At 59.9% G+C, this 23,482-nt stretch overlaps 3 protein-coding genes across 7 annotated transcripts; 2 read left to right on the plus strand and 1 right to left on the minus strand.

Moving 5' to 3' along the window:
• The first annotated feature begins 4,246 nt into the window (after positions 1-4,246).
• Positions 4,247-5,906, plus strand: LRRC61 (leucine rich repeat containing 61). The gene has a single exon (XM_090287664.1). The coding sequence runs from the start codon at positions 4,542-4,544 to the stop codon at positions 5,319-5,321; it is 780 nt and encodes a 259-aa protein (XP_090143790.1). The 5' UTR covers positions 4,247-4,541; the 3' UTR covers positions 5,322-5,906.
• A 486-nt stretch (positions 5,907-6,392) lies between these two features.
• On the minus strand, positions 6,393-9,168 carry RARRES2 (retinoic acid receptor responder 2). Its single transcript, XM_090287669.1, has 5 exons — positions 9,077-9,168; positions 8,113-8,307; positions 7,765-7,869; positions 6,825-6,920; positions 6,393-6,541 (listed from the first exon to the last, which is right to left on the minus strand). Exons 2-5 carry the CDS (start codon positions 8,284-8,286, stop codon positions 6,434-6,436), a joined length of 483 nt encoding a protein of 160 aa, XP_090143795.1. The 5' UTR covers positions 8,287-8,307; positions 9,077-9,168; the 3' UTR covers positions 6,393-6,433.
• Positions 9,169-15,178: 6,010 nt separating this feature from the next.
• REPIN1 (replication initiator 1) lies at positions 15,179-22,397 on the plus strand. Of its 5 annotated transcripts, none has more exons than XM_090287650.1 (3): positions 15,179-15,822; positions 18,170-18,367; positions 19,635-22,397. In XM_090287650.1, the coding sequence occupies exons 2-3, from the start codon at positions 18,211-18,213 to the stop codon at positions 21,350-21,352; spliced, it is 1,875 nt and encodes a 624-aa protein (XP_090143776.1). In that variant the 5' UTR covers positions 15,179-15,822; positions 18,170-18,210; the 3' UTR covers positions 21,353-22,397. The 5 variants fall into 5 exon arrangements, with proteins under 5 accessions (XP_090143776.1, XP_090143778.1, XP_090143777.1 ...); XM_090287651.1 differs by lacking the exon at positions 15,179-15,822 and adding an exon at positions 16,651-17,496; XM_090287652.1 differs by lacking the exon at positions 18,170-18,367.
• Positions 22,398-23,482: the final 1,085 nt, after the last annotated feature.

The raw sequence follows: 23,482 nt of genomic DNA on the forward strand, positions 1-23,482 counted from the left end.
GCCCAGTAAGTGCTTTGAAATCTCCTGGGGTCTGAAGGATAGACACCCGGCTCCCCCACCCCACCCTCCCCCCAGTGCAGGAGCTAAGAAGGGGCCCGTGGGACTGAGCAGAGTGAAAACTCAAGGGGAGGTCTGGCATGTGTGCCAGATGCCCAGGGTGGGCCGAGCTCTGCACAGGGCCCTGGGGTGCAGCAGGCGCAAGAGAAGTGGAAAGTGGCCCCTCCTGGCCACGCACGTGGGAAGAGGCCTCGTAAGGTGGTCAGGAGAGTCTAACCCATGGAGCCAGCACGTAGGAAGGTGCTGAGCTTCCCCCCCACCCCCCGCCCCCGTACACCCGCCAGCCCCAGGCTTACCAGCAGGTTGCTGCTTCCCCGAGCGCGTGGCTTCCCCTGGGGAGTCTGGGCTCCTGCGCACACACTGCCTCGGTTCCTGCTGCCATCACTGCCCTCCCCCATCTTTGCTGTACCAGGAGAATAGATTGTTGTGTCCAGGGATAAACCCACCCACCTCCGGTGCGCAGGGAGAGTGAAGCTGAGATACTCAGTCTGCAGACTGTGCGTCCCTCTAGTCTGTTTCCGGACTGCTGAGAACCTGGGGCTTTCTTCCTGTCCACTCACCCGGGCTCCAGGTAGCTGAGGACGCATTCCACCTGCAGCGCCCACCCCTCCCCGCCTCCCAGGCTGCTTTGAAAGAGCAGATCCCCTACCTGGAAGTGAGAAAGACTGGTTTTACAACTTTTTTTTGGAGAGAGGAAGGAAAAAGAGAGAGAGAGAGAAACATCGATGCGAAAGAGAAACATAGATCAGTTGCCTCCCATACATGCCCCAACCAGGGATAGAACCTGCAACCCAGGCATGTGCTCTGGGGATTGAACCTGCAACCTTTTTGGCTTGCAACTGAGCCATCTGACCAGGGTTGTATTTTCATTTTAATAAAAGTGTAAGTACATCTTAAAGCTTTGTAAAGGTCATATTTAATGGTTGATGTAACCTGAATGGTAGTCTGGCCTCCAAATTGCCTAGGCCCGTCTCCTCTCCCCTCGCTGTTGGGGGAGGAGGATGTGCTCACAGTCTTCCCCTGTGATCGGAGCTGAGGTTTGCCTGGGTGAGCGGCCGGGACTGTGGCTGTACTGTACTCCTCACCGTCCTGGCTCTAAATCAAGTGCACTTGGGCAGTAAGGTCAGGGCAGAGCCCTGGTCCCAGCCCTTGACCTCTGCCTGCCTCTCCTCCTTAAATGTGCATGTGGCTCAGCCTTTAATGAGAACCACCAGAGAGTGGCTTAGGCCCCTGGGTGAAGTTCCCTCTTCCAGATGCTGATTCAGTGGGTCAAGTGGAGGGTCAGGAATGTAACGTGCCTTAAAGTTGCCCCGGGCTGTTCTTGAGAGAGGCACTGTCCTGTTTTGTTTGGCATCAGTGACCTGGCCGGGGTGTTTGTTCTCGGAGAGGGAGAGGTTGGAACGGAGAGGCAGCAGGGTGGGGAGCATGTGGGGGAGCTGGAGGAGGGAACAAAAGAGGCTGAGACAGAAGCGTGACAGTCCAAAGCTTGGGGGCAGTAGTGGTTCTCAACAGGGGACATTTAGCAGTGTCTGAAGACTTTCTGGTTGTCACAGCTTGTGGGTAGAATTGGATGCCGCTCTACCCCCTGTGATACATAAGACCGCCCCTGCCCAAGAAAGCCTGGTCCGGCCATGAACATCAGCGCCAGCACGGAAGAACCCTGCTCTAGACTGGGACCTGGAGGAGATGGGGCAGCAGAAGGGTCCCCAGTTCACTGGAGCAGCCAGGGGACTGCCTATGAGGCTGCTCGAGGTGGAAGCATCTCTCCCCTACATTTAGCTCCGCCCTGGCCAACTCCCGGGCATCGTGTCCCAACCCACCTCCCACGCAGGTAAACTGACACACAGCCACGGCTGGCAGCTCAGGGCAGAGGGGCCTCCCCAACACCCGAGTGCCAACTGTGTCTCGGGTCACTGTCTCATCTGTGTAACCAAGTCCTTGGCGCAGACTTACGGGCTGGGTCAAGAGCCTCTTGGCTCATTTGCATAACAGGACTCCGGGATCCGGGACCGATGAATGTGCCTCCATTCAGTTCCTCGGAGAAATGTTGACACTCAGGCGGGGTGAGCCAGTCTCCCGCCGCCCCGCCCTCAGCCCCGCCCACGCCTGCCCGGTGAGGTGTGCGGATCTGCGTTAAAAGGAGGAACAGAGGTCCTTCGTGTAACTGCAGCCGGGGGTGTGGGACCTGGGAGCTCGCAGGCGCAGCGTCATCTTCCTGCTCAGCTGTTGCCTCCTCTGCAAGAGGCATCCCTCCCAGCTTCCCGGTCTCTCCCTCGCTCTGCCTGCTCCCCTCGGTCTTTCCCACCCTTATGGCCACCAGGGCCAGCTAAACAGTCACCCGGCTCCTCGGGGCACGGTGCCCGCACCCTCGGCTGCTGTGGCCTTGGCCCCACCCAAGGGTGCCCCTGAGCCCAGCGGGGCGTTGGGACGGTCTTGCTTGTTCTCTCTGCGAGCCTCACGGCTTCTCCCTCTGGCTGCTCGGCCGCATCCTCATTCAGCCCCGAGGGTGCTGTTCTCCTGACTTCCACCCTCGGCCCCCACTGCACACTGCTCCCAGGGTGACCATTTTCACCCTGAAATTGTGCGTGTCGGGGGCGGACATGCACAGTCCTGCAGAGAGGCCTACACGTGAGGAAGGAGGCCTTTGTCCCCAAAAAGGCTGGCCCGCTACGCCATGCACTTGCACCAGGCACCTCTGCAGGTCATGCCTGGGTGCCTTCAGCCTAGACCGCCAACTCTCCTAGGCCCGATGCCACATGGTCACCTCAAACTGGAGGTCTTCTTGCCTCCCATCGGTGTCCCGAGTGTTGGAGATGGGAGTCCCCGTACCAAGGGCGAGGCCAGACCCCTGCTTGTTGTGCTAGGCCCTCCCTCCTCTGCACGCTGCACTGCCCTCGGTGGGGTCCCTGCCTCGCCGGTGCGTTCGTGGCCGGTGGCCAGTGCCCCTCGAGCACCCGCACCCCGGGCCAGAGCCGTTCTCGCCGGGTGCACGGGGTTTGCCTTCTTCCCGCTATCGAACCCCAGCAGCTCCCGTCACAGAGGGAAGCAGGCTTCTTGGCAGATGCCTCCAGCCCGCATTTCTTGGAAAGAAAGAAGGTCAAAATGAGGACTCGCTGGAGTGCTGCAGACGAGAGAGGAGCTGAGGAGAAAGGAAGGGGGCCCTGCTCAGAGAGGGGGTCGGGTCAGCTGAGTCAGCAGCCTCCCCGGCTCCCTGCGAGGCGTGTGAGAGGCGCGCCGGGCCTGGCTCCCTTGGAGAGGGGCTACAAGGTGGCCTCGATCCTGGAAACGGGGGGCCGCTGACGCTCTGGAGTCCCAGGTTTTGTCAGCAGGGGTGAAGGGTCCCAGAGTTCTTGGCAGGCGTCACCGCGCCTGGCCTGGGCCTGACCAGAGTCTGCAGCTTTGGGAAGCTGCCACTTGGAGCAGAGGTCCCTTGTTGTCCTCTGGGCTGAAACCTTGGCCCCTGTGTGGGCGGCAGCGCCCCGCCCCCAGGCTACCCCCACCCCCCACCCCCGTGCGCGCCCTGCACTGGCACCTGGGCTCCTGCTGTCCTCCAGCCACTGGTGGCCTACGAGGCCCTCCCTGCCTTTGTGGGGCCCCTCCCTTTGCTTTCTTTGGAAATGATGTCATGTTCGCAGCTGGGGCCACTGCGGGGTGCTGCTCTGTTGACACGAGAGGAAGGAGCTGGTCTGGACGGGCGGGTGCGGGTGCTGGAGAGCAGGGGCCTGGGGAGGGGTGTCTGGCAGTGCTGCCTCTTGACCCCGGGCTTCACTGTCCCCGCCCTCCTCCGACCTCAGTGTCCTCGTCTGGGACCGAGGGCTGGTCCCCTAAGGACCAACAGTTACACGTTGGCCCGCGTACTCTAACCGTTTTGAATTTACTGTAATATTTTTAAAAAATTGCATCAAGACCATTTCTGAGGGAATGAAGCGAGGCCCAGGTGCCTGCGTGTGCAAGGCTCTCCCAGGAAGGGGACAAAGGAGACCGGTGATGCCGGTGACCTGCTGCCTCTTCAAAATTATGTTTAAGGAGCTAAAAAGAAACTTCAAAACTAATAAGGGGAGATCATGAGTGGTTATGGGAAAAATAAAATGACGGGATTTTGCCCCCAGTGCGGATTTGGAAAATGGGAGGAGCTGGAAGCACTGGTCCTCTGAGGTGGGCGCGGTGTTACTCCGCCGTCTAGGCTGGGGCCCTCAGGGCTTGCTGGGCCGCATGGGTTGCTGGCCCTGGTGTAGAGGCTGGGTAGCACCTCGTGCTGTCACCTGCGTCGGGGTCACAGGGGTTTAGGAGAGGCTGCTTCCTTTTCTGTTGCCTCTCCTTAGGGACCCGCTGGCCCTTGAGCAGGGGCACTGGAAACAGGTGTGCGGCCCAGGCCGTCAGGGTTAATAACGCCTTTTTTGGGTTCACAGCCAGCTGAGCCCGGTGGCGCCTGCGTCCCTGTGACAGACCACTGAGGCCCAGGCCACCTGGGCCGCCTGCGTCTCATGGAGCCTCCGGGGGAGAAGCCAGGAGAGGCCGACGGGGTGCGCGTCACGCCCCAGCTGCTCAAGGCGCGCTCGGGGGAGTTCGCGCTGGAGTCCATCCTGCTGCTGAGGCTGCGAGGCCTGGGGCTGGCAGACCTGGGCTGCCTGGGCGAGTGCCTGGGCCTCGAGTGGCTGGACCTGTCGGGCAACGCGCTCACGCAGCTGGGCCCCCTGGCCGCCTTGCGCCAGCTGGCCGTCCTCAACGTCGCCGACAATCGGCTGACGGGCCTGGAGCCGCTGGCCGCCTGCGAGAACCTGCAGAGCCTCAACGCCTCCGGCAACCTGCTGGCCGCCCCGAGCCAGCTGCGGTGTCTGACGGCGCTGCGCGGCCTGGAGCGCCTCCGGCTCCGGGACCCTCTGGCCCGGCTCAGCAACCCGCTCTGCGCCGGCCCGGCCTACCCGGCAGCCGTCCGGGAGCTGCTGCCGGGCCTGAAGGTCATCGACGGGGAGCGCGTGACCGGGCGCGGCAGTGAGTTCTACCAGCTGTGCCGGGACCTGGACAGCTCCTTGCGGCCCGGCTGCAGCCCGGGCCCCGGCGCCGCGGAGGCCCAGCCCTGGGTGGAGCCGGGGTTCTGGGAGTCCCGGCCACCCGGCAGCAGCTCCATCCTGGAGGAGGCCTGCCGGCAGTTCCAGGACACGCTGCAGGAGTGCCGCGACCTGGACCGCCAGGCCAGGGACAGCCTGGCTCAGGCCGAGCAGGCGCTCAGCTCCGCGGGGCCCGCCTCGTCCTTTGTCTTTTGAATGTGCCGCATGCCGTTGGGGCGGCGCAGGGCGGCCTAGCTGCCCAGTCCCCCTCCTGCCTCTGCACTTGTCTTCACGGTGTCGTCATGCTGGTCCCTGGCCCTGCAGACTGGGCTGTTCACTTACCCCCTTTCCTAAAGGCAGACCTCTCCCTCCGTTTTTACCGCAAGGCAGTTCTGTTCTATGTTCTTCAGGGACGTGCATCCCCAGCGTCCCTGGGAGGCAGGCGGGAGGGCCCCCCGAGAGCCACTGGCACAGAGCGAGGCTGTCCTGTCACCTGGGCCAGGCGCCTGGGAAGGAGGCCCAGGCCTTGTCTGCCACTCCTGGCCGCTTGGGCCTGAGACTGAGTGGAAGAAAGCTGCTGCTTCCTCAGGTTCAAGGTGGCAAAAGCAGGGATGGCGTGACTCCCGTCCCAGGGGTCCCAGACGGGGACATGAACAGAGCACGGAAGCCGGCATTTCCCCCCATTCCAGACCTGCCTGTGCAAGTGACCCTCTGCCCTGGCCCCTAGGCCCGCGGCTCCTGGTGCTTCCTTGCCCTCTCGCACCCACGCTAATGCCTGTTAAAGGTTTCTGTCTCACTTTGCATCACTGCCTGTTATTTCATGTGGGCATGAGCTCCTGAAAGCCAGATGGGGCCCCTGACACCTCTAGTCTCCTGCAGGAAGGAGGAGCACACGTGAGGCCCCCTGCCCCTGTCCTGGGGGTCCTGCTCCCTCTGGGGCTTTGCTTCCTCCTGTACGGTTTCCCCAGCCTTTCCTCAGAGCACCTGCCAGTGAGCGGAGGGGAGGAGAGGACACAGCTCTGAGAGCAGTTTATTAGCTCAGGGGTCATGGGATCATCCCCCAGGGCACCGGGAAGGGAGGGCTGGCCTTCACGGGCACCTCCCACGGCTGTCCGACTGGAAAGCAGTCCTAGGGGAAAGGACAGAGACAGATCTGGATGTGAGGGAGGCCGCTCTGGTCCTGCTCCCAGCTTGCTCCCAGGCTCCCGAGTCCCTGCCCGCCCTCCTCCGGGGGCCCAGCACCAGCCCAGTCTTCCACCCAAACCCCACCTGGGGCTGTCCCTGTGCCCCTGTCCTCCCGCCCTCCTGGTTGCTTACCTGTTGGGGCCTCAGCTGGGGGGCAGGGCCTTGGAGAAGGCGAACTGTCCTGGGAAGTAGAAGCCCTCGCCGGCCCGCTCCACCTTGCCGCAGTGGTCCGCCTGCTTCTCCATGGACTCCTGCTGGCAGGTGCCAGCGTGCTCAGCCCGAGCCGGCCCAGCCCCCTCCCTCAGCCCGTGGGGGTGCCTGTTCCCCTCCGCACCCCTCTTCCTTCCCCTCCTCGCGCTCCGCACCCTCCTCACCCCTCCTCACCCCTCCCCACCCTCCACTCCTTGTCCTTCCTGCTCCTGCGTCCAGGTCTCTGCCTCCAGGTCTCTGCCTCCCGACCTCCCCGCCAGGCCCGGCTTCCACTCATCCCAACAGCGGGTTCCCCAGCCTCTGCTTCTTCCTCTGCCCACTCACCCGTTGAACCTGCGTCTCTATGGGGCAGTGGACCATCCGGCCCAGGACTTTAAACTCAGGGTCCAGCTTGATGCAGGCCAGGCACGCCCGCTTCCTCTGGGGAGAGGGGCACGGGGCCAGGAGAGGAAAGGGGTGAGGGGAGGCCTGTGGCCTCAAGAGGGAGGGGGCTGGGGGCTGCTGGCTGCCTGCAACGGGGTCCTTGCCCCTGCAGGCCCTAAAGCAAACCTGCCACCAGCTGGTTTCAGGCATAGCCCACCCTCAGACTGGGGCATTTCAGAAGTCAAACCATTCTGCCGTTTTCAAAACCTCGGTGAGTGTGTGTGTGTGTGTGCAGACAGGAATCCTCCTCAGATGGGGGTCTCCCCACCGGACTTCCTCCAGACCCTCCCTGCTACCTTCTAGTGTATTGTATTGTCTTGTGAGGTTGCACTTGAGTGCAAGGATGTGCACAGAAGTCAGGAAAACCACTGGTACCATCAGCCCCTCCTTTGGCAGATGCTGGGGACTGAGGCCTTCAGAGAAACTGAAAAGCGACATGGCTAGAGCCCGGCAGAACTGGGGCTAGAACCGGGGGCTGCCCTCCCAGCCCAGTATCTCCCCCTGGCAGGCGGGGCCCCTGAGGTGGCGGGTTACCGTCAAACCCTGTTACGGACCAGCCTGGGCTGGGTCATCTCCACTCGGAGACTCACAGAAAATGGAATCACAGGCCTGGGGCCAGAACAACCCCACGCTGGTGGCTTTTGCCAGTGACCCGAAGCCTGGGAGAAGCCCCCTGATGAAGGTGTCCTCTGTCCCAGCAGCCCACCTCTCCCGCCCATCCAGGCTCAGGCCACCCACGCTGTCACCACGCCAGGCTCCACAGGGATGTGTCCAACCTCAGGGCTTCTTGCTGCGTCTCCAACTAAACCCGTTTCCATGCATGTGCCCCCGAGCCACTCACCCCGCTGGGCTTGACCTTGCACCCAGCTTTCTTCCAGTCCTTCTTCCAGCAGCCTGTTTGCTGGAGCTTAAATTCCAGCCTCACAAAGGTCCCTGCTGGGAAGAGCTGCCAACAGACAGACAGACAAACAGAGGAAGGCCAGCAGCCAGTTGAGCGGGCAGAGCAATTCCTGGATGTGACCTGTCCCCCCTCCCCACAGTGAAACAGCACATTCAAGTTGGTGGCTGGGTGGTGGCCTTTCTCCAGGGAGCTGAATGCTCACTGAGCCCAAGCACTCTGGCACCTGGGAATGTGCTGGTGTCGGGGTACAGCCCTGCCCCCCTCCCTTCCACAGGTCGCCCTACTGACCGTGTCTGTGGCACTGTCCACACTGGTCTTCTGGAAGGCCCACTGCACACGCGGGTGCTTGTGGAACTCCTCCAGGGCCACCTGCAGCCCCTGGTGCTGGGCTGCGGTGAGCTCAGCCCTGCCCCGGCCCACAGCGCCCAGCCACAGGGCCAGCAGGATCGGCAGCCACCACATGACTCCCCCTCAGTCCTGGTCCTGCAAGGACATGTGTGATCCTCAGCTCTTCACACCAACCTGCCTAGGCCGGCCCTCGGGCCATGCCCAGTAGAGCTCTGGGCAGAGGTGGAGGGACAGGATGCGGCTCTGCTGAAAACGCCCTGGTATTCCCCATCCCTCACTCCCCAGTCCTGCCTCCCACTGTCCCGGGTCCTGCTCAGCCCAGGCTCGGCCCTGCCCTGGTAGATGCAGAGCCAGCCAGCAGCCCGGCAAGCACCCCTGCGGCCCTTCGGCCCCTCCCCATCGCTGCTGGCCCCTTGTCTCGCCCCACTGCCCCATGGCCCCGCTCCACCTCCCCGTCCCTCCTGGGGTCTGCTGGCTCCCAGGGCCACTCTGGCCTCCCCCCCACCCCGACCCGGTCCTCCTCCCACTGTAACTGCAAGGGGGAGCCTGGGCCACAGAAAGGAGGCGGAATATTTCTGGGAGGATGTAAACACTTGGAGGGGCCAGAGCAGGGTGGAGACCGAGGAGGATGCTTAACCCTCCCCTGCCTGTTGCCATGGGCCCTACCCCTAAACCAGGAAAAGCGGGGTCCCCCCTGGGCCCCACCCTTGGCTAGCCTCTGCAGGCAGACCCTCTCTCCCCTGCCGTTCTTTCTGGGCCTCGCACAGCAGCCCTCTCCCCCCACAGCTGCTGCGTGAAAGCAAGGGCCCCTGGGCAAGGTGGTCAGTTTGGCCCCTGGGGCGACTCCCTCTGCTGCCTCTCTCCTGCCCTTTGTCCAGCCGCCCGGGCCAGCTGCCCTCCTCACCTCTCTGGTGCCTTGGGGTCTCTCCTAACTTCCCACAGCGACTTTGCCAGCTGGTAGCCTCTCCCCGTTCCCCAGCCCCTGCAGCGCCCGCCCTCCTTCGGTTGGCCCCATCCCCTCCCACCGCCCCCTCCTGGGCTCCCTCCAGCGCCCAGCGCAGCCCTAGGCTCCTCCCCACCCCGGTCAGGACCGGCCTCCCGGCAGCAGGCCCTCCTGGGCCTTTCTGTCCCACCCTCCTGCTGCCCTCCTCCTGCTGCCTGACCCCCGACCCTGACCCTGACCCTGACCGTGGCTGCTTGTCCGGGCAGGGCGGGGGAGCAGGGTGTCCAGGGGACCTGGGAAGAGGGGAGGTGAGGCCCAGCAGTCCAAGCTCTGGCAGGTCTTTGTCCGGGACTCCTCTCTCTTCCCCTCAGGATATGGGACTGCCCTGCCCCCCACCCTGCCCCCCTTTCTTAGGCCCCTGGGGTGACCAGTCTCTGAGATGCTCGTTTCCGGACTTTCTTCCCAGGAACACAGACATCCTCAAACCCGATGAGGCCCAGAGGACTCATTCCATCCCTCTTACGTCTCCCATGACCCAGAGCCACTCAGACAGAAGGCGTCTTCCTGTGAGGCAACTGGTGACCGACAAGCTCCCACTGCACGCAAGTCCAGGCTCAAGCCCGCACGTCCCATCCTCAGTGGCAGTAGAGTCAGTGGTCTCCCGTGGGGTGTCAGGAGCCTGGGAGGATGGTTGGTGGAATGCGCAGGGCCAGTGGGGAGTCAGGCAAAGTGGCCCAGGACTGGGTCAGCCCCTGCGCGTCTGAGCAAACGTGAGGCAGCTCTGGGACTCTTAAGTATCAATCAGTAACCAGGGTGACCATTTCTCTGCTTCCAGGCCCTGTCCTAATGGCCGGAAATAGAGAATCTCCTTGAACTTCAACCCCCTGGAACTGCTGCTTCCTCCTCTGCAGGCTGGGATCAGAGACGCTACCTGAGGAGGAAATGAGGAAAATACGTGAAAAGTGGCTGCTTGTGTTCTGGGGACCAAGTGTGGTCAAAGGCTGAGAGCCACATGACACAGGGACCTTGACTTTACCCTCGTGCGGTCCTTTGGGCTATTGCCCTTCTACCAGGGAAAGCCTCTCTGGTCTCCAGCCGTGGTGGGAGGCTGGAAAGTCCCTCCACTGTTCCCAGCCTCATCCCTGTCTCCTGGCGCAGAGCCGGCCCCCTGCCCCCACTGGGAGGAACCCTGCGCAGCCAGTTACCACAGTGCCTTCTGCATCATCTTGTAAAACACGTCCTGTGTCTCATCCTCCGTCGTCTCCTTCCCTCATCTTCTTTCTCCTCGTGACTCTGAAGCTTCTCATTCTTTTTACTGTCGTTTTAATGGAGTTTTGAAATAGAGACGGGATAAACACATTGTCACTGAACGCAGGTCCGGCTCTCGCCGCTGTGGAAGCCAGCACCCGGGAGCCAGGGGCCGCTGAGAAGGAAAGTGGTTTTATTCAGGCGCCGGCCACCTGGACGATGCGGGACTCTCATCGCAAAGCCTACGTCCGCGTCTCCAGCGTCCTGGCTGGGGCACATGGGAACCGCGGGAAGAGGGGGACTGAGGGACTTCTGGCGATGTGCACTGTCTCAGCTCAGCCCTCGGTGGCGCCAGTGTTGTCCCCCGCGTGCGTGGTCATGCGGTCCCACCCCCACCCCGCATTCACACACTCACCTCTGACCTCTGGGACGTGCAGGCCGTGACGCGTGTTCAACTCCCTGTGGTCAGGGCCGCTTCCTGGCGAAGCAGGAGCTGCAGCTGCCAATGCCTGTAAAATACTTGCAAGGAAGCATTTCATACACGAAACCTCGGAGTCTGTCAGTGCGGCCTGGCCCATAATTCCCGCCTGATCAGTCGATTATCTTTACTTCAATCACGGTTACAACATGACACACAAGTGTGTGATCACCTGTGTCTAGCCAGATTGAGTTACTTAAAAGGAAAACGTCATACGCAGAAGCCTACCCCCCAGTACCTCTGAATGTGACTGGACTGGGAGCTACAGATTTCAAAGGGGCTGTTACGGTAAAACGAGGTCGTGTGGATGGGCCCCAAACCGATGTGCCTGGCCTCCCTGTAAGAAGAGATCTGGACACACAGGGGCCACAGGGAGAACTCTGCCTTAACAAGCCAGGGGGCGGCCTCGGGAGACCCGGCGCTGCTGACACCTCCGCCTCGGACTTCTGGTCTTGGCCTTGGGGATGGTCAGCGAATGCAGTCCTGCTGTCGAGGCCGCCCAGCGTGCGCGCCCGTGTAAGGGGAGCCCTGGCAAACTAGTGCGCGCGCACGCATGCACAGCATCCACCCCCCCGCACCTGGAGCTCTGCGCGCCACCTGATTATTTAAAAAGCCAGGCGTTTTGTTTTTTTCTTGTGTGACACAATCATCACATGCTTTGTGGGCAAAAGAACAAGATTAGGATGACTAACACCAAGCCAAAAAACGGCCTATTGAGCAAAAGCATACAAATCCTATCACTCACTGATCATCAAAGACGCGAAGAAACCAGGATGCCGTTTTTAATGTCTTACTGTGGCAGGAACTGAAACTTGGACTTCAGTCAGTAAGCACCTTGACGAGAAGACACCATGAATGTTTTAAAACCTGTAGTTACTTTTTCAAGGAAATGCAGCAAATCAATCAAAGAAACTTGCACATTTATTAAGTACACCTAAAAACTTACTTTTGTCAGTGAAAAATCTTTTCCCGAATCCAAGTGACCAGGAGGCAAATGCCCAAGCGGAAGGTCTCTGTAGACCTCACCAAACCTCACTCAGAACCTGCCACGAGGTGGAGATGGTGAGCAGCCGTAAGGCCCTTGAAACCAGGGAGTTCCCGATTACAAGACTGTGGAATTGTTTTTCTTACATACCTGTGGTTGCCTGCTATCGCTTTTTGATTCCCGGTTTAACCCTGAGAACTTCCTTTAACTCCATCTGACCCATGAATCATGCCAATTTGTTGCAGGGGAAGAAGACAGTTTATCTTTTTTTTTTTTTTACTTCTCACCCCCTGGAAGATATGCTTATTGATTTTAGAGAGGTGGGGAAGGGAGGGAGAGAAACATCCATGCAAGAGAGACACATCAGCCGGTTGTCTCTCATACACACCCTGACCAGGGATTGAACCTGCAGCCTAGGCATGTGCCCTGACCAGGAATCGAACCTGTGACCTTTTGGTTTACAGGATGACGCTCCAGCCAACTGAGCCACACTGGCCAGGGTCACTGAGGGCAATTTACATGCTATGAAATGAAATACTTTTCAAGTTTTTTAAAAAAATTAATTTTATTTAGTATTAATATAGCCTTTATTGAAATAGTAATTGAATAGACTGTTAGTATGTAGTCAACATGCTATCTTGTTGTGATTTCTAATAACAGCCACAAAATGAACCTTAAATCCTGGTAAGAGGAAATTCATGTTTTCAGACAGTGAAGGCAACCCAGTTCCGAGAACACAGACTTCACCGGCTGACCCTGCAGGCGCCAGATTTAACTGTGGCCCAGGTTTGGTCTTAGAACCTGTTAGGAGACACCGACCCGAAGCCAGGTTTACATTCTGATTCCTCCCAGTCACCAAGAGGTTTTATTGGGGGAGGAGTCTGGAAAGGAATTAGCCGGGGGTAGAGGCAGCATTTTCTTGGTGGTGAACCTGTACAGATGGCTTTCGCAAACAACACACGCCACTCACTGTAGACAAAACACTTGAAAATACACCTGCTCCCATTAAACTGCAAAGGCTGTGGAGATCCTGTTTAGAATGTCCTTGTGTTTCCAAAGCAAGTGCAGCTTTTCATAGATTTTAAACCAGGAATGGACACACACTGGCTTCTAAGTTCGTCTTTTGAATGAAGTTGAAGAAGATCTCATCTGCTCCCAAGCTGGGGTAGAAAAAGACACTGCATTGTAACAACAGATGGGGTTTGACCTTGAAAGGGTAGAAACGTAGATTTCTAGGTAAAGTCAAGTACTTTCTGTCCTGGCTGAGACACCAAGGTGATTTATTTGAGCGTTTTCTGTCGACATCTGGTCCTGAGGTCCAACACCACAGGGCGGTAAATGTGGCTGCCAGGGCGTGGAGCGCACCCCTCCCTGGCAGGGGCCCCAGGTCCCGTGAAGGGTCCTGCATCTCAGTTATTCGGGAATAATGTTCGAGGTAAGAGAATATGTTTAAGGCACTGCCTCCAACAATGGGTCCTTCAAAGGCAAACGTTGCAGACACGAGTTTTCTTTTGAGTTCCTTGTTCTTTATCTCATTCATATACTGATTTGAATTTTTCTGTAAGAAAAGGTGGTGTTTTCTTTCACTAAAAGTTCTGCTGGGCTCCCAACACCTGCTCAAGAATCAGTAGCCAAGGGAGAGAGTTTGAGGTTCCCGTGGGCTCAGGCTGCTGCTCACGCGGCTCAGTGTGGTCTAATCGAGTTCGCTTAGCCAAGGGGTCGAGCTCTTACATTTCCTCATTCGTTAGGTCCACAAACACATACTGAGTACACACCATGGGCCCGGCATGTTCTAGAGGCTGGCTATGTGGTGGTTCAAAAGGCGGGATAAATCCCTGCCTTCATGTGATTTACGTCTGTGGTCAGTAACCGGACAAAGCCATCTAAATGAGTAAGTACCTAAGTAATTTTAAGTAGCTGGTAAGTGCTACGAAGAACCTGTGAACGTTGCCTTATATGGCAAAAGGAACGGCAGATGGGATCAAGCTTAGAACTTTGGGGTGGAGAGATTACGCTGGGGAAACAGAATTAAACAACGGAATCTCCCGCCAACCCGGGAAAGCTCCCCACAAAGGCAGGCGGGAAGGAGAACAAGCATCACCCCAGAGAGGTGCACACGGCGGGCAGGCTGCTAAGACAGCGAGAAAGCCCACCTGTCCCAGAGCCCAGCAGGTGCAGCCGTTACACACGTGCGCTCCAGACGAACTGTCACCAGTCCTCAGGCCGGAGGACCTGACCGTGTGTCACACGGAGTTTGTCCTAAACTCGCCTGGCAATGGGGGTGGTAACCACCTGTGTTTGCTAACTGCCTGTCCCCAGAGGAAGAACACTCCTCCCGTATCTTTATGGCAGGAGGTAGCCCTGCAGCTGGGAGCCAGGTGTCCACCCAGGTGAGGCTCCACCCTCTCAGGGGCACAGGGAGGCAGGGCCCTATCTCCCTTGACATTTACATTCAAAGAGGTGGCTCTCAGGCCCTTGAGAGAGACAGTTCTGGGTTGTAAAGCTGGCTAGAGGTTTCCTTATACATATGTCTCAAAGAGATGGAGAAAAATTCACAGTGACAGGTTTTCTAAGGAAAGGGTGGTGTTTGTGGGAAAAGTATCTCCCCTTTTGCAGCACAGAGAGTGAAAACTTGTCTTTCCTAGTTTCATTCTGTATTCGCCCTTTCCTCTGTCCTGGATTCCCCCTGGGCCCCTGCATGTAATCACTTGCGGCCTGATAAGAGGGAGGCAGCAGGTGTTCAACCATAGCAGAGACAGAGGCAGTGTGACCATGGTGGGGACGCGAGAATGGCACACTGCTGGCTTTGAAGGGGGGAAGGGCGCCAAGTCACCAGGAGTGCAGTTCCAGGAGCTGGAAAAGGCATGCAAACAGCCTCCGTTAGAGCGAACGGGCCCTGCCGACACCCTGAACCCCAGTCTGGATGCCTGACCTCCGAACCGCCAGGGAATATGTGTGTGTTGTCTTAAGTGACCAGGTCTGCGGACATCTGTCACAGCAGCCACAGGGACGAGTAGATGAGTGTCCAGGTGGGAGGTGCGGAGAGGTCCACCGGGAAGTGTGTTTTGAGGAGAGGCAAATAGGGCTCCAAGCTGAAGAAAGGGAGAAAAATCAACCCGAGGAAGTTCTGAAGGAAGAGCATCCTAGGCAGACAGAGCAGCAACTCCGAAGGCCCTAGGATGGGCATGAACCACTGTGGCTGGGGCAGAGTCCAGCAGGGCCCCGGATGACACGGAGCTAGAGAGGCAGGCGTGGTCAATCCAGGCAGAGCCCGAGAGGCTGTGGCAGTGGTTGGCGATGGTTTCAAAACGTGATGTAAGCAGCCTGACCCATGTTTAAAAGGGTCAGTCAGGTTCCAGAGACTGGGCTCCACCGTGGCTGTGCAGGGGCCAGGGGCGCGGTGGCCCTCGGGAGAGCTGAGAAGAGCTGGGTAGGGCCTGGCGGCCCCCGGGCCTGCCACCCAGGGAATCTGAGATCTCTACCTGGTTTCCTTTCGACCAATTAAACTCTTTTTCTTTTTAGAAAAATGGACTCCCGGAACTAGATATGCAGCAGCAAAGTGTCTGGTGCTGCAGAGTTAGGGGTGACATTTGATCCCAGTCTGGGGCTGCTGTTACAGCGTCTGTCCTTGTCAGGCACTAAGCATGTGTTGTGCCTTTAAGGATATTTTTAGAACTGCAGCAGTAGGAGCAGCTGATCTTTTCCTGAAGAGTTTCCACATGACCTAGCAAGGCTGCTCTCACCTGAGCTGCTACCCTTGGGCACTCAGGGTGGACCCTGGCTGCTGCCTCGCCAGGTCCTGATGCTGAGAGGGCTGGTGGGATAGAAGTGACCGTGCCCACCTGAGTCCCTCCCAGCAGATGTGGCCTCCATCACGGTGAGCGTGGTGTGCGCTTTCCGCCTCCTTCCCACACTGCCCACAAACACGGGCGAGAAGCTCAGTGAGTTTCCAGACCCGTCTTCAGGATGCTGTCTGCTGCAGGAGTTCACAGTCAAGTAAGTTCCATTAGAAAGGTTCCCTCTTTCTCTCTGCTCCCTAGGTTCCTCCCGCTTTTCAGCAGCCATCCACTCAGAAATTGTCAACAAGCATTGGGTTTTATTTCCTATTAAGTGCTAACTGAAGGGACGCTGCTGTCGCTAACCCGGGGTGATTAGGCATGGTGGAAGAACAGCATGGACCATTTCTGCCTGGGTCGCGGTCAGGCCTGCATCTGGCACAGTGGCGACAGATGGTGGACACTGATTAAATATTTGCTGGACATATGAGCGGGGCCTGGGACAGTATCTGCAGGAGGTGGATGGAGTTTTCCCTTTTGCAGATAAAGGGCTGCTTCTAAGCAATCCTTGGGCATCTTCATAGAGGGTTTCTGGAGTCATGAAAGATGAAGCTATAATGATATAGAAAAAGAGAAAACTTTGAATAATTTTCTTGTGCATTTTTGCTGCCATTAAGAACCATGTTATAAAAGACTATCTAAAAGATGGGGGAAAGTTCCCAGTAGTGTTAAGTGAAAGGGCGGAACACATCCTTGCAAAGGTATTATCCCAGTTATGTCCACTATGCACAGATGAGCATAGAAAAAACATCGGGGGACACGTACCAAAATGTTAAAGGTAATTCACCCTAGGAAGTAAGAGAGTTTTATATCCTATTTCTTATTTATGGAATGGATTTAAAAAATGTTTTTAAAGTATTTATACAATTAAATATGGCCTTTGCTGGAAAGCACAGAAGTACATGAAACTACTAGCCTGGAAAACCCAGGAAGTATTTGGTTTGGAAAACCAAGGCCACCTGCCAACGGGTGAGTCACGGGTGCAGGCTCGCACCTGCCTCCACTCTCGCCAACCGGCTGCCGAGCGTTTTTTCAGCGAAATGCCCCCGAGAAAAAACAGCCCCACGCCCCGTGGCCACGGGCGCCGCCGCGACTCCACTTTTCGCTAATTCCCGGAATCGAGGGCAGTCCTTTCTCAAAGTTCACGCGATGGGGCTTTTTCTGCCTCCACTTTTGAATAAACCAGAAGCCAGACTCTCGGGGCCGGCGCGCTGCCCACGGCCAATGGATGTCAGCGTGGCTTAGACCCCGCGGCACTGAGAGTCTGCAGCGCGGCCAAGGTCAAGGTGGCCAGAGAGTGGAGGGCGCGGCCGGGGGTGGCCCGGGGGCTGGAGCGCCCTCTCGGGAGGCTCGGGCGAGCTTGGAGCCTTTAGGGAGCCCACGAGGCCGGGTCTGGCCGAGTGACAAGTCTGACCACGCGGTCGCCCAGGGACGCGCGTCCTCCGCAGGGACAAAGGGTCGGGAAACTTGAGCCGGGCCTGTCCCGGAAGAGCCGGGCTGTGGTCGCCATGGCAACGGACTCGGGCACTCGACGGTTTTCCCCCTCCCGGCCCGCGAGGGGGTTTAGGGGGTGGCGAGGGACCCAGCTCTGCGGCTCGCCTGTCCGACCCGCCCCGCCCTCTGGCCGCGGCTGCCGGCCGGAGCCCGCGACTGACCCTCGGCAGCTCCTGTAGTCACGTGGCGCTGGGAACCGGCGGGGGGGCTGGGCACGGGCCTGGCAGTGGTGAACCCGGACCTGCTGCTGTCGCCGCGGCGGGGTGCGGAGCGCGGCCGCCGGCACCGGCTTCCCGGCCTCATGGACCCGCAACGCGCCTCCGTGCAGCCCGCGGGAGAGGTTCGTCGCGGGCGGGGCGCGGGCGTGCCACGCGGGCCCGTGGCAGGGCCGGCCCTACCTGCCGGGCGCGTGACCGTGTGCTCCGTGTGTGGGGGACACACGCCGACCGGAGTGGGGGGCGAGCCCGCGCACCTGCGCGCAGGCTCCGCGCGGTGCGCTCTGCGCGGGGACCCGAACGGCCCCCTCCGGGAGCGCGGAGCAGTGCGTCAGCAAACGGGCATGGGGGGACAGGCGCGACTACAAAAGGGAGGTGTGCGGGTCCCCGCGGCCCTTCGCCACCCAGGACGCGCACGGGGCTTCTGAGCGAGTCCTGGTCGCACTGGCTCGCTCGTCCAGCCCCCGGGAAACGGCCCTGGAATTCCTGTTGGGAGGAAGGTGGGGGAGGGGAGCCAGCAGGGACTCCGGAGTTGCTGCCGTAGTCCGGCCTTTGGCCGTCAGCATGGAGAATTTGTGCAGTGACCTTACCCGTGGAGGAAGTGACCCCCAAGCGCAGATGTGTGCTTTCTTGGCGCAAGGGACACATTTACTTATTAATGCAATATCCATTAAGGTCACTCTGCTGGCCGGGCGTGGGGCTCGGATGGGGGAGGGCGCTGCGGCCGGCCAGGACACAAAGATGCCTGCCGTGGAGGAGCGCAGAGCCTCACGCCTGTTTTCTCTCCCCGCCCCGCAGGTAAGGCTGGCCTCTCTGCCGTCGGAGGCCTGAGCTCTGCCATGGGGGTAGGGGTGTCTTTACTCCTGCAGTTTTCTCTGACCTCTGGGGGCTACCAGACTTTGGGCCGAAGCAGGCGCTACAGCCGCAGAAGTATCCCCAGGAGCTTCCCCGGCAGGAGCTGGAAAAAGCCTCGCCTCCAGCTCCACAGTCTCCAGGGTAGAGTGTGGCCGTCTTTGTCGGGTCCCCAGTCCACCCCGTCCTGGGGAAGGAAGGCGTCTGTGGGGGAAGGATCCCAGTCTCAGGCCCTGGAGCCTTCCGAGCTCAGTCTGGCTGTTGGGAATGAGTCATGTCTGTGCTGCTCAGAGGAGGGCAGACTAGGGAGCTTGGGAGAAGGTGTCTGGAGCTTTTGAGCAGGGAGTGAGGGTCCCTTAAGAGTCTAACCGCCTCCCCACACTTTAGTGAGCATAGGAGGCTCTCCTGCAGAAACCTGGGCTCCCTGGCACTTTGGAGTTGCAGAATTTGGGGCTGCCCCTGGCGGGGTCGGGCCAGGACACGGCAGGGGACAGACACGTAATCTCTTCTTTCCTCCCCTGCTCCTGCTCCAGTAGTCCCTTTCCCCTCGAGGGAGGTGGCACCAGGGCCCTGGGCCTGCTGCGGCAGCAGGCTGTAAGTGTTCCTCAGATTCAGGAGAGCTTTCTTTCCTGCGATGTCCTAATCGTGCGTGTGTGGGTGGAGGGGGGCCGGCGGGCAGCCTGTGGGCACCGTCTGGACAGGCGGTGGCCTGGCCTGGTGCTGGGCGTAGCGTCCAGCTCCCCTCCTGTTCCCAGTGGGGCCGTTCTCACGGGCTCGCCTGGCTTCTGCCCCGAGAGACTGGAAGACGTAGGGAGGTCCGGAGAACCTCCCCGGCTGTGATTACTGCCAGACAGAAGACAGTGGGAATGAGAGGCTGTAGACATTTATGTGGGGGCCTCACACACCGCGGTGTTTAGGAGGCAAGCACGCTGGCCTGTCCCCTGGTCCTCCTTCTGTCCCCTCGGGCGAGTCCTGTCACCTTTCGTGCCTCAGGCGCTTCATCTGTCAGACAGGGAGCTCAATGTTTGCTCACCCAGCCTCACCGAGTGGCCGTGAGACCCAGAGGTGGCAATCAGAACTGGTAGGGACAGGAGAGGGCGGCAGGGCCGCCCTTGGGAAAAGCATGAAGCACCGCAGGGAGAAGCTATGTTTTCTGGCGAGGCAGGAATGTTTGTGCAGCCAACACTGGAGTGTTTACTCCAAGCCAGACCCATGGCGGCTGTGAGGGGAATTCCAAGTGTCAGGGGCAATAAAGACTCACGGCAGATACACTGAACAAATACAGAGGAATAGCCTAGATTCAAGGGCTCCAGGAGTCCCGAGGGGCGAGCTCCCTGGGGCTGGGGCTAGTGGGAGGAACAGGGTGCAGGGTGAGTGGACCTCTCGCGTGACTGTGCTTTTCCACCCACAGCCGAGGAAGGACCAATGCTGGAACGTCGCTGCCGGGGGCCCCTGGCCATGGGCCCGGCCCAGCCCCAGCTCCCTTCTGGGCCCTCCCAAGAGTCGCCCCAGGCCCTGGAGAAGGAGCCCCGCGGGCTGAGGTTACAAGGCCCCTCGGTGGCCCAGATGGGCAGCCAAGCTCCAGGTCGGGTCCATCGCTGTGCCCACTGTCAAAGGCACTTCCCTGGCTGGCTGGCCCTGTGGCTTCACGCCCGACACTGCCAGGCCCGGCTGCCCCTGGCCTGCTCAGAGTGCGGCTGTCGCTTCCGGCACGCCCCCTTCTTGGCACTGCACTGCCAGGTCCATGCCGCTGCCACCCCAGACGTGGGCTTTGCCTGCCACCTCTGCGGGCAGAGCTTCCGCGGCTGGGTGGCCCTGGTTCTGCACCTGCGGGCCCACTCGGCTGCCAAGCGGCCCATCGCCTGTCCCGAGTGTGAGAGACGCTTCTGGCGACGAAAGCAGCTTCGCGTGCATGTGCGGAGGTGCCACCCCCCGGCCCCTGAGGCCCGGCCCTTCATATGCGGCAACTGCGGCCGGAGCTTTGCCCAGTGGGACCAGCTGGTGGCTCACAAGCGGGTCCACGTAGCCGAGGCCCTGGAGGAGGCAGCGGCCAAGGCGCTCGGGCCTCGGCCCAGGGGCCGCCCGGCAGTGACGGCCCCCCGGCCCGGTGGAGACGCCGTTGACCGGCCCTTCCAGTGTGCCTGCTGTGGCAAGCGCTTCCGGCACAAACCCAACCTGATCGCCCACCGCCGCGTGCACACGGGCGAGCGGCCCCACCAGTGCCCCGAGTGCGGGAAGCGCTTCACCAACAAGCCCTACCTGACCTCGCACCGGCGCATCCACACGGGCGAGAAGCCCTACCCGTGCACCGAGTGCGGGCGCCGCTTCCGCCACAAACCCAACCTCCTGTCTCACAGCAAGATCCACAAGCGATCTGAAGGGTCTGCCCAGGGCGCCCCCGGCTCGGGGAGCCCCCAGCTTTCAGCCGGGCCCCTGGAGCCCTTGGCAGGGCCCACCCCAGAGGCCCCACTGAGACCTGCCCAGCAGCCCTCCTCTGAGCTTCTGCTGGAGGCCCCCCGGGACCAGGGGGGAGCCCCCCCACCTCTCTACAGCTGCGATGACTGTGGCAGGAGCTTCCGGCTGGAGCGCTTCCTGCGGGCCCACCAGCGGCAGCACACGGGGGAGCGGCCCTTCACCTGCACTGAGTGCGGGAAGAACTTCGCCAAGAAGACCCACCTGGTGGCCCACTCGCGGGTCCACTCAGGGGAGCGGCCCTTCGCCTGCGAGGAGTGTGGGCGCCGCTTCTCCCAGGGCAGCCACCTGGCAGCCCACCGGCGTGACCACGCGCCTGAGCGGCCCTTCGTCTGCCCGGACTGTGGCAAGGCTTTCCGCCACAAGCCCTACCTGGCCGCGCACCGGCGCATCCACACCGGCGAGAAGCCCTACGTCTGCCCGGACTGCGGCAAAGCCTTCAGCCAGAAGTCCAACCTGGTGTCCCACCGGCGCATCCACACCGGCGAGCGCCCCTACGCCTGCCCCGACTGTGAGCGCAGCTTCAGCCAGAAGTCCAACCTCATCACCCACCGCAAGAGCCACATCCGGGACGGCGCCTTCTGCTGCGCCATCTGCGGCCAGACCTTCGATGACGAGGAGAAGCTCCTGGCCCATCAGAAGAGGCATGATGTCTGAGGGCAGGGCCGGCGTTCCGCGGGAGCCGTGCTGTGTGGCCCGGGGGCCTGTGCTGCTGCTGGCCCCGCGAGGGCTGGAGAGCTGGGGAGTGAGTGGTCCCCGTAGAAAGGGAGGTCGGCCTCCCTGCCAGGCCAGGGACCCGCTGCGGAGTGCAGGGGCCCAGCCTCCAGCTGGGGTTTGCCAAGGGTCCGTCCTCACTGTCCTGTGCCCTGGAAAGTAGCAATAGCACCTGCACCCTCCCCTTAGTGTCTGTCCTCTGCTGGAGGGGCCTCCAGTGGACAGGACGGCCCTCCTCTGGTGTTCACGCCTTAAATGTCCCTGACCGTCATGCGCCAGCTCCTTCAGCTCGTTCTGGGAAGTAGGTGTGGTACCGTCCTTAGTAAAGAGCATGTGGGAGGCAAAGCGGGCTGGGGGGGTACACCTGGGAGGACCTGCTGGCCTCGCCTGGCAGCCCTGGGAGGTGAAGCCCAGCTGCTCTGAGCTGGCCCACCCCGTCCCTCCCACCTGCCCCTGCACTGGCACCCAGACTTGGAGAGACCCGTCTGCTGGGTGGCTTCCCCTTCCTCCCTGAAGATCAGCCCGGGGTGGGGGTGGGGTTTCCCCACCTGTCAGACTTGCTTTATCCACCCCCCTCCCTGTGCTTAGAGTGTCGCCTGGCTGCCAGCAGCCCTGTCTAGGCTTTTGTCTGAACATCCCAGCCCTTCTTCACTCCTCCCAGAACCCCACGTGGTGGAAGGGACTGCCCCACTCACTGAATACTGGAGGGTCGGCTGACGGGGAGATAGGGGTGAGTTTCCTTTTCAACATTTCTAGTGTCTGGATGCCCAGCCTCTGCCTGAACACTTAGGTGACAGGGAGTCCCCACTTCCTGAGGCCCCGGTTCTATTGTAGGACAATTCTAATTGTTAGAAGTTCTTCCTTATAATGAATGAAATCTGTTTTCCTAAAATTTCTAGCTGTTGGGCCTCGTTCTGTTTACTGGAACTAAACAGAACCAACACTTACCCTCCTTTTCAAATTAGAGAATAAAGACTTGGTTTTAGCACTGGTGACTGAGATGCGTTCCTTTCTCCCAGGGAGCTGTGCTGTTGGAGGGGGGAGAAGCATGCTCTGCTCCAGGGGACGGGGTGCTGTGCAGGCTGGGGCGGGGGGACTTGGTCACAGGCCATCTGCCCCACCTTGAGCCCTTCTGTCCCTGCTGCCAGTTCTTCCCTAAGGAAGGACAGGCACAGCCTACAAGTGGGGCCCGTTCTCTAGGGGTTCAGTCTTCTGTGTGGTCACGTCAGACTTGCTGGGTGCCGGTTATCAGGGGGAAAAGTTCTGATCTGATCTTGTCTGGCAGTGCCTGCCTGGCTGGTCTGCTACAGCTCCCCACGTCTCTCCCTGCGGACGCTTCCTGGCACTGCTGTTTCATACAGTAGGAGTGCCTGTTTTTGACAGGTATCAATAGACTTTTCCTGCCTGTGTGAATAATTTCTGAATAGGTCACCGACACCTGGCATAGTCTGGGGCACAATAATAACAGTCACAAATTTTTTATGTGAGCGACACTTTGCAAAGAACTTTTCCTCAATGATCTTACATAATCCTTGTGTGGTAGGTACTCTTCTGTTACAGAGGAACGCCTTTGCTCAAGGTCATGGATCTGGTCATGGGCAGAGGTCTGTCTGACTCCTGGGGCCTGTGCTTCTGACCACCGCCGTGGAGTGCCCTGCTGCCTTGGGTGAAGATAAGTATTCAATGCCAGCCGGCTGCCTGGTGCTGGGACAGAACGGAAACGGGGGGATGACAAAGATAAGCCCGTCTCTGCCCGTAGGAGGCCTAAGTCTGGGGCAGACACGTATGTATACACTAATAATGAATAGGGAGAGACGGGATCGGGGTGCACGGGGCCCCAAGTGTGTAGGAAGGAAGCAGGTAGCTTCAAAGGCTCATGTTGGCTTCTGGGGCTGTGGGCCATTTAAGAGCCTGTGTGGTTGATGGCAACTTAGCTTTCAGGGCTTGGAGGCGTCACTTAAAAGATGTCTAAGGGAGCCAGGGCGTCAAGGGAAGTATGGGGGAGGGGGAGTCAGGAAAGTAGGCAGATGTTGGGTTGATGGTCAGAGAGCAAGAGATAGGTCCCCAGGCAGC

Source organism: Furipterus horrens, unplaced genomic scaffold (assembly GCF_987537825.1).
Source record: "Furipterus horrens unplaced genomic scaffold, mFurHor1.1.pri manual_scaffold_9, whole genome shotgun sequence".
NCBI classification, from domain to species: Eukaryota; Metazoa; Chordata; class Mammalia; order Chiroptera; family Furipteridae; genus Furipterus; species Furipterus horrens.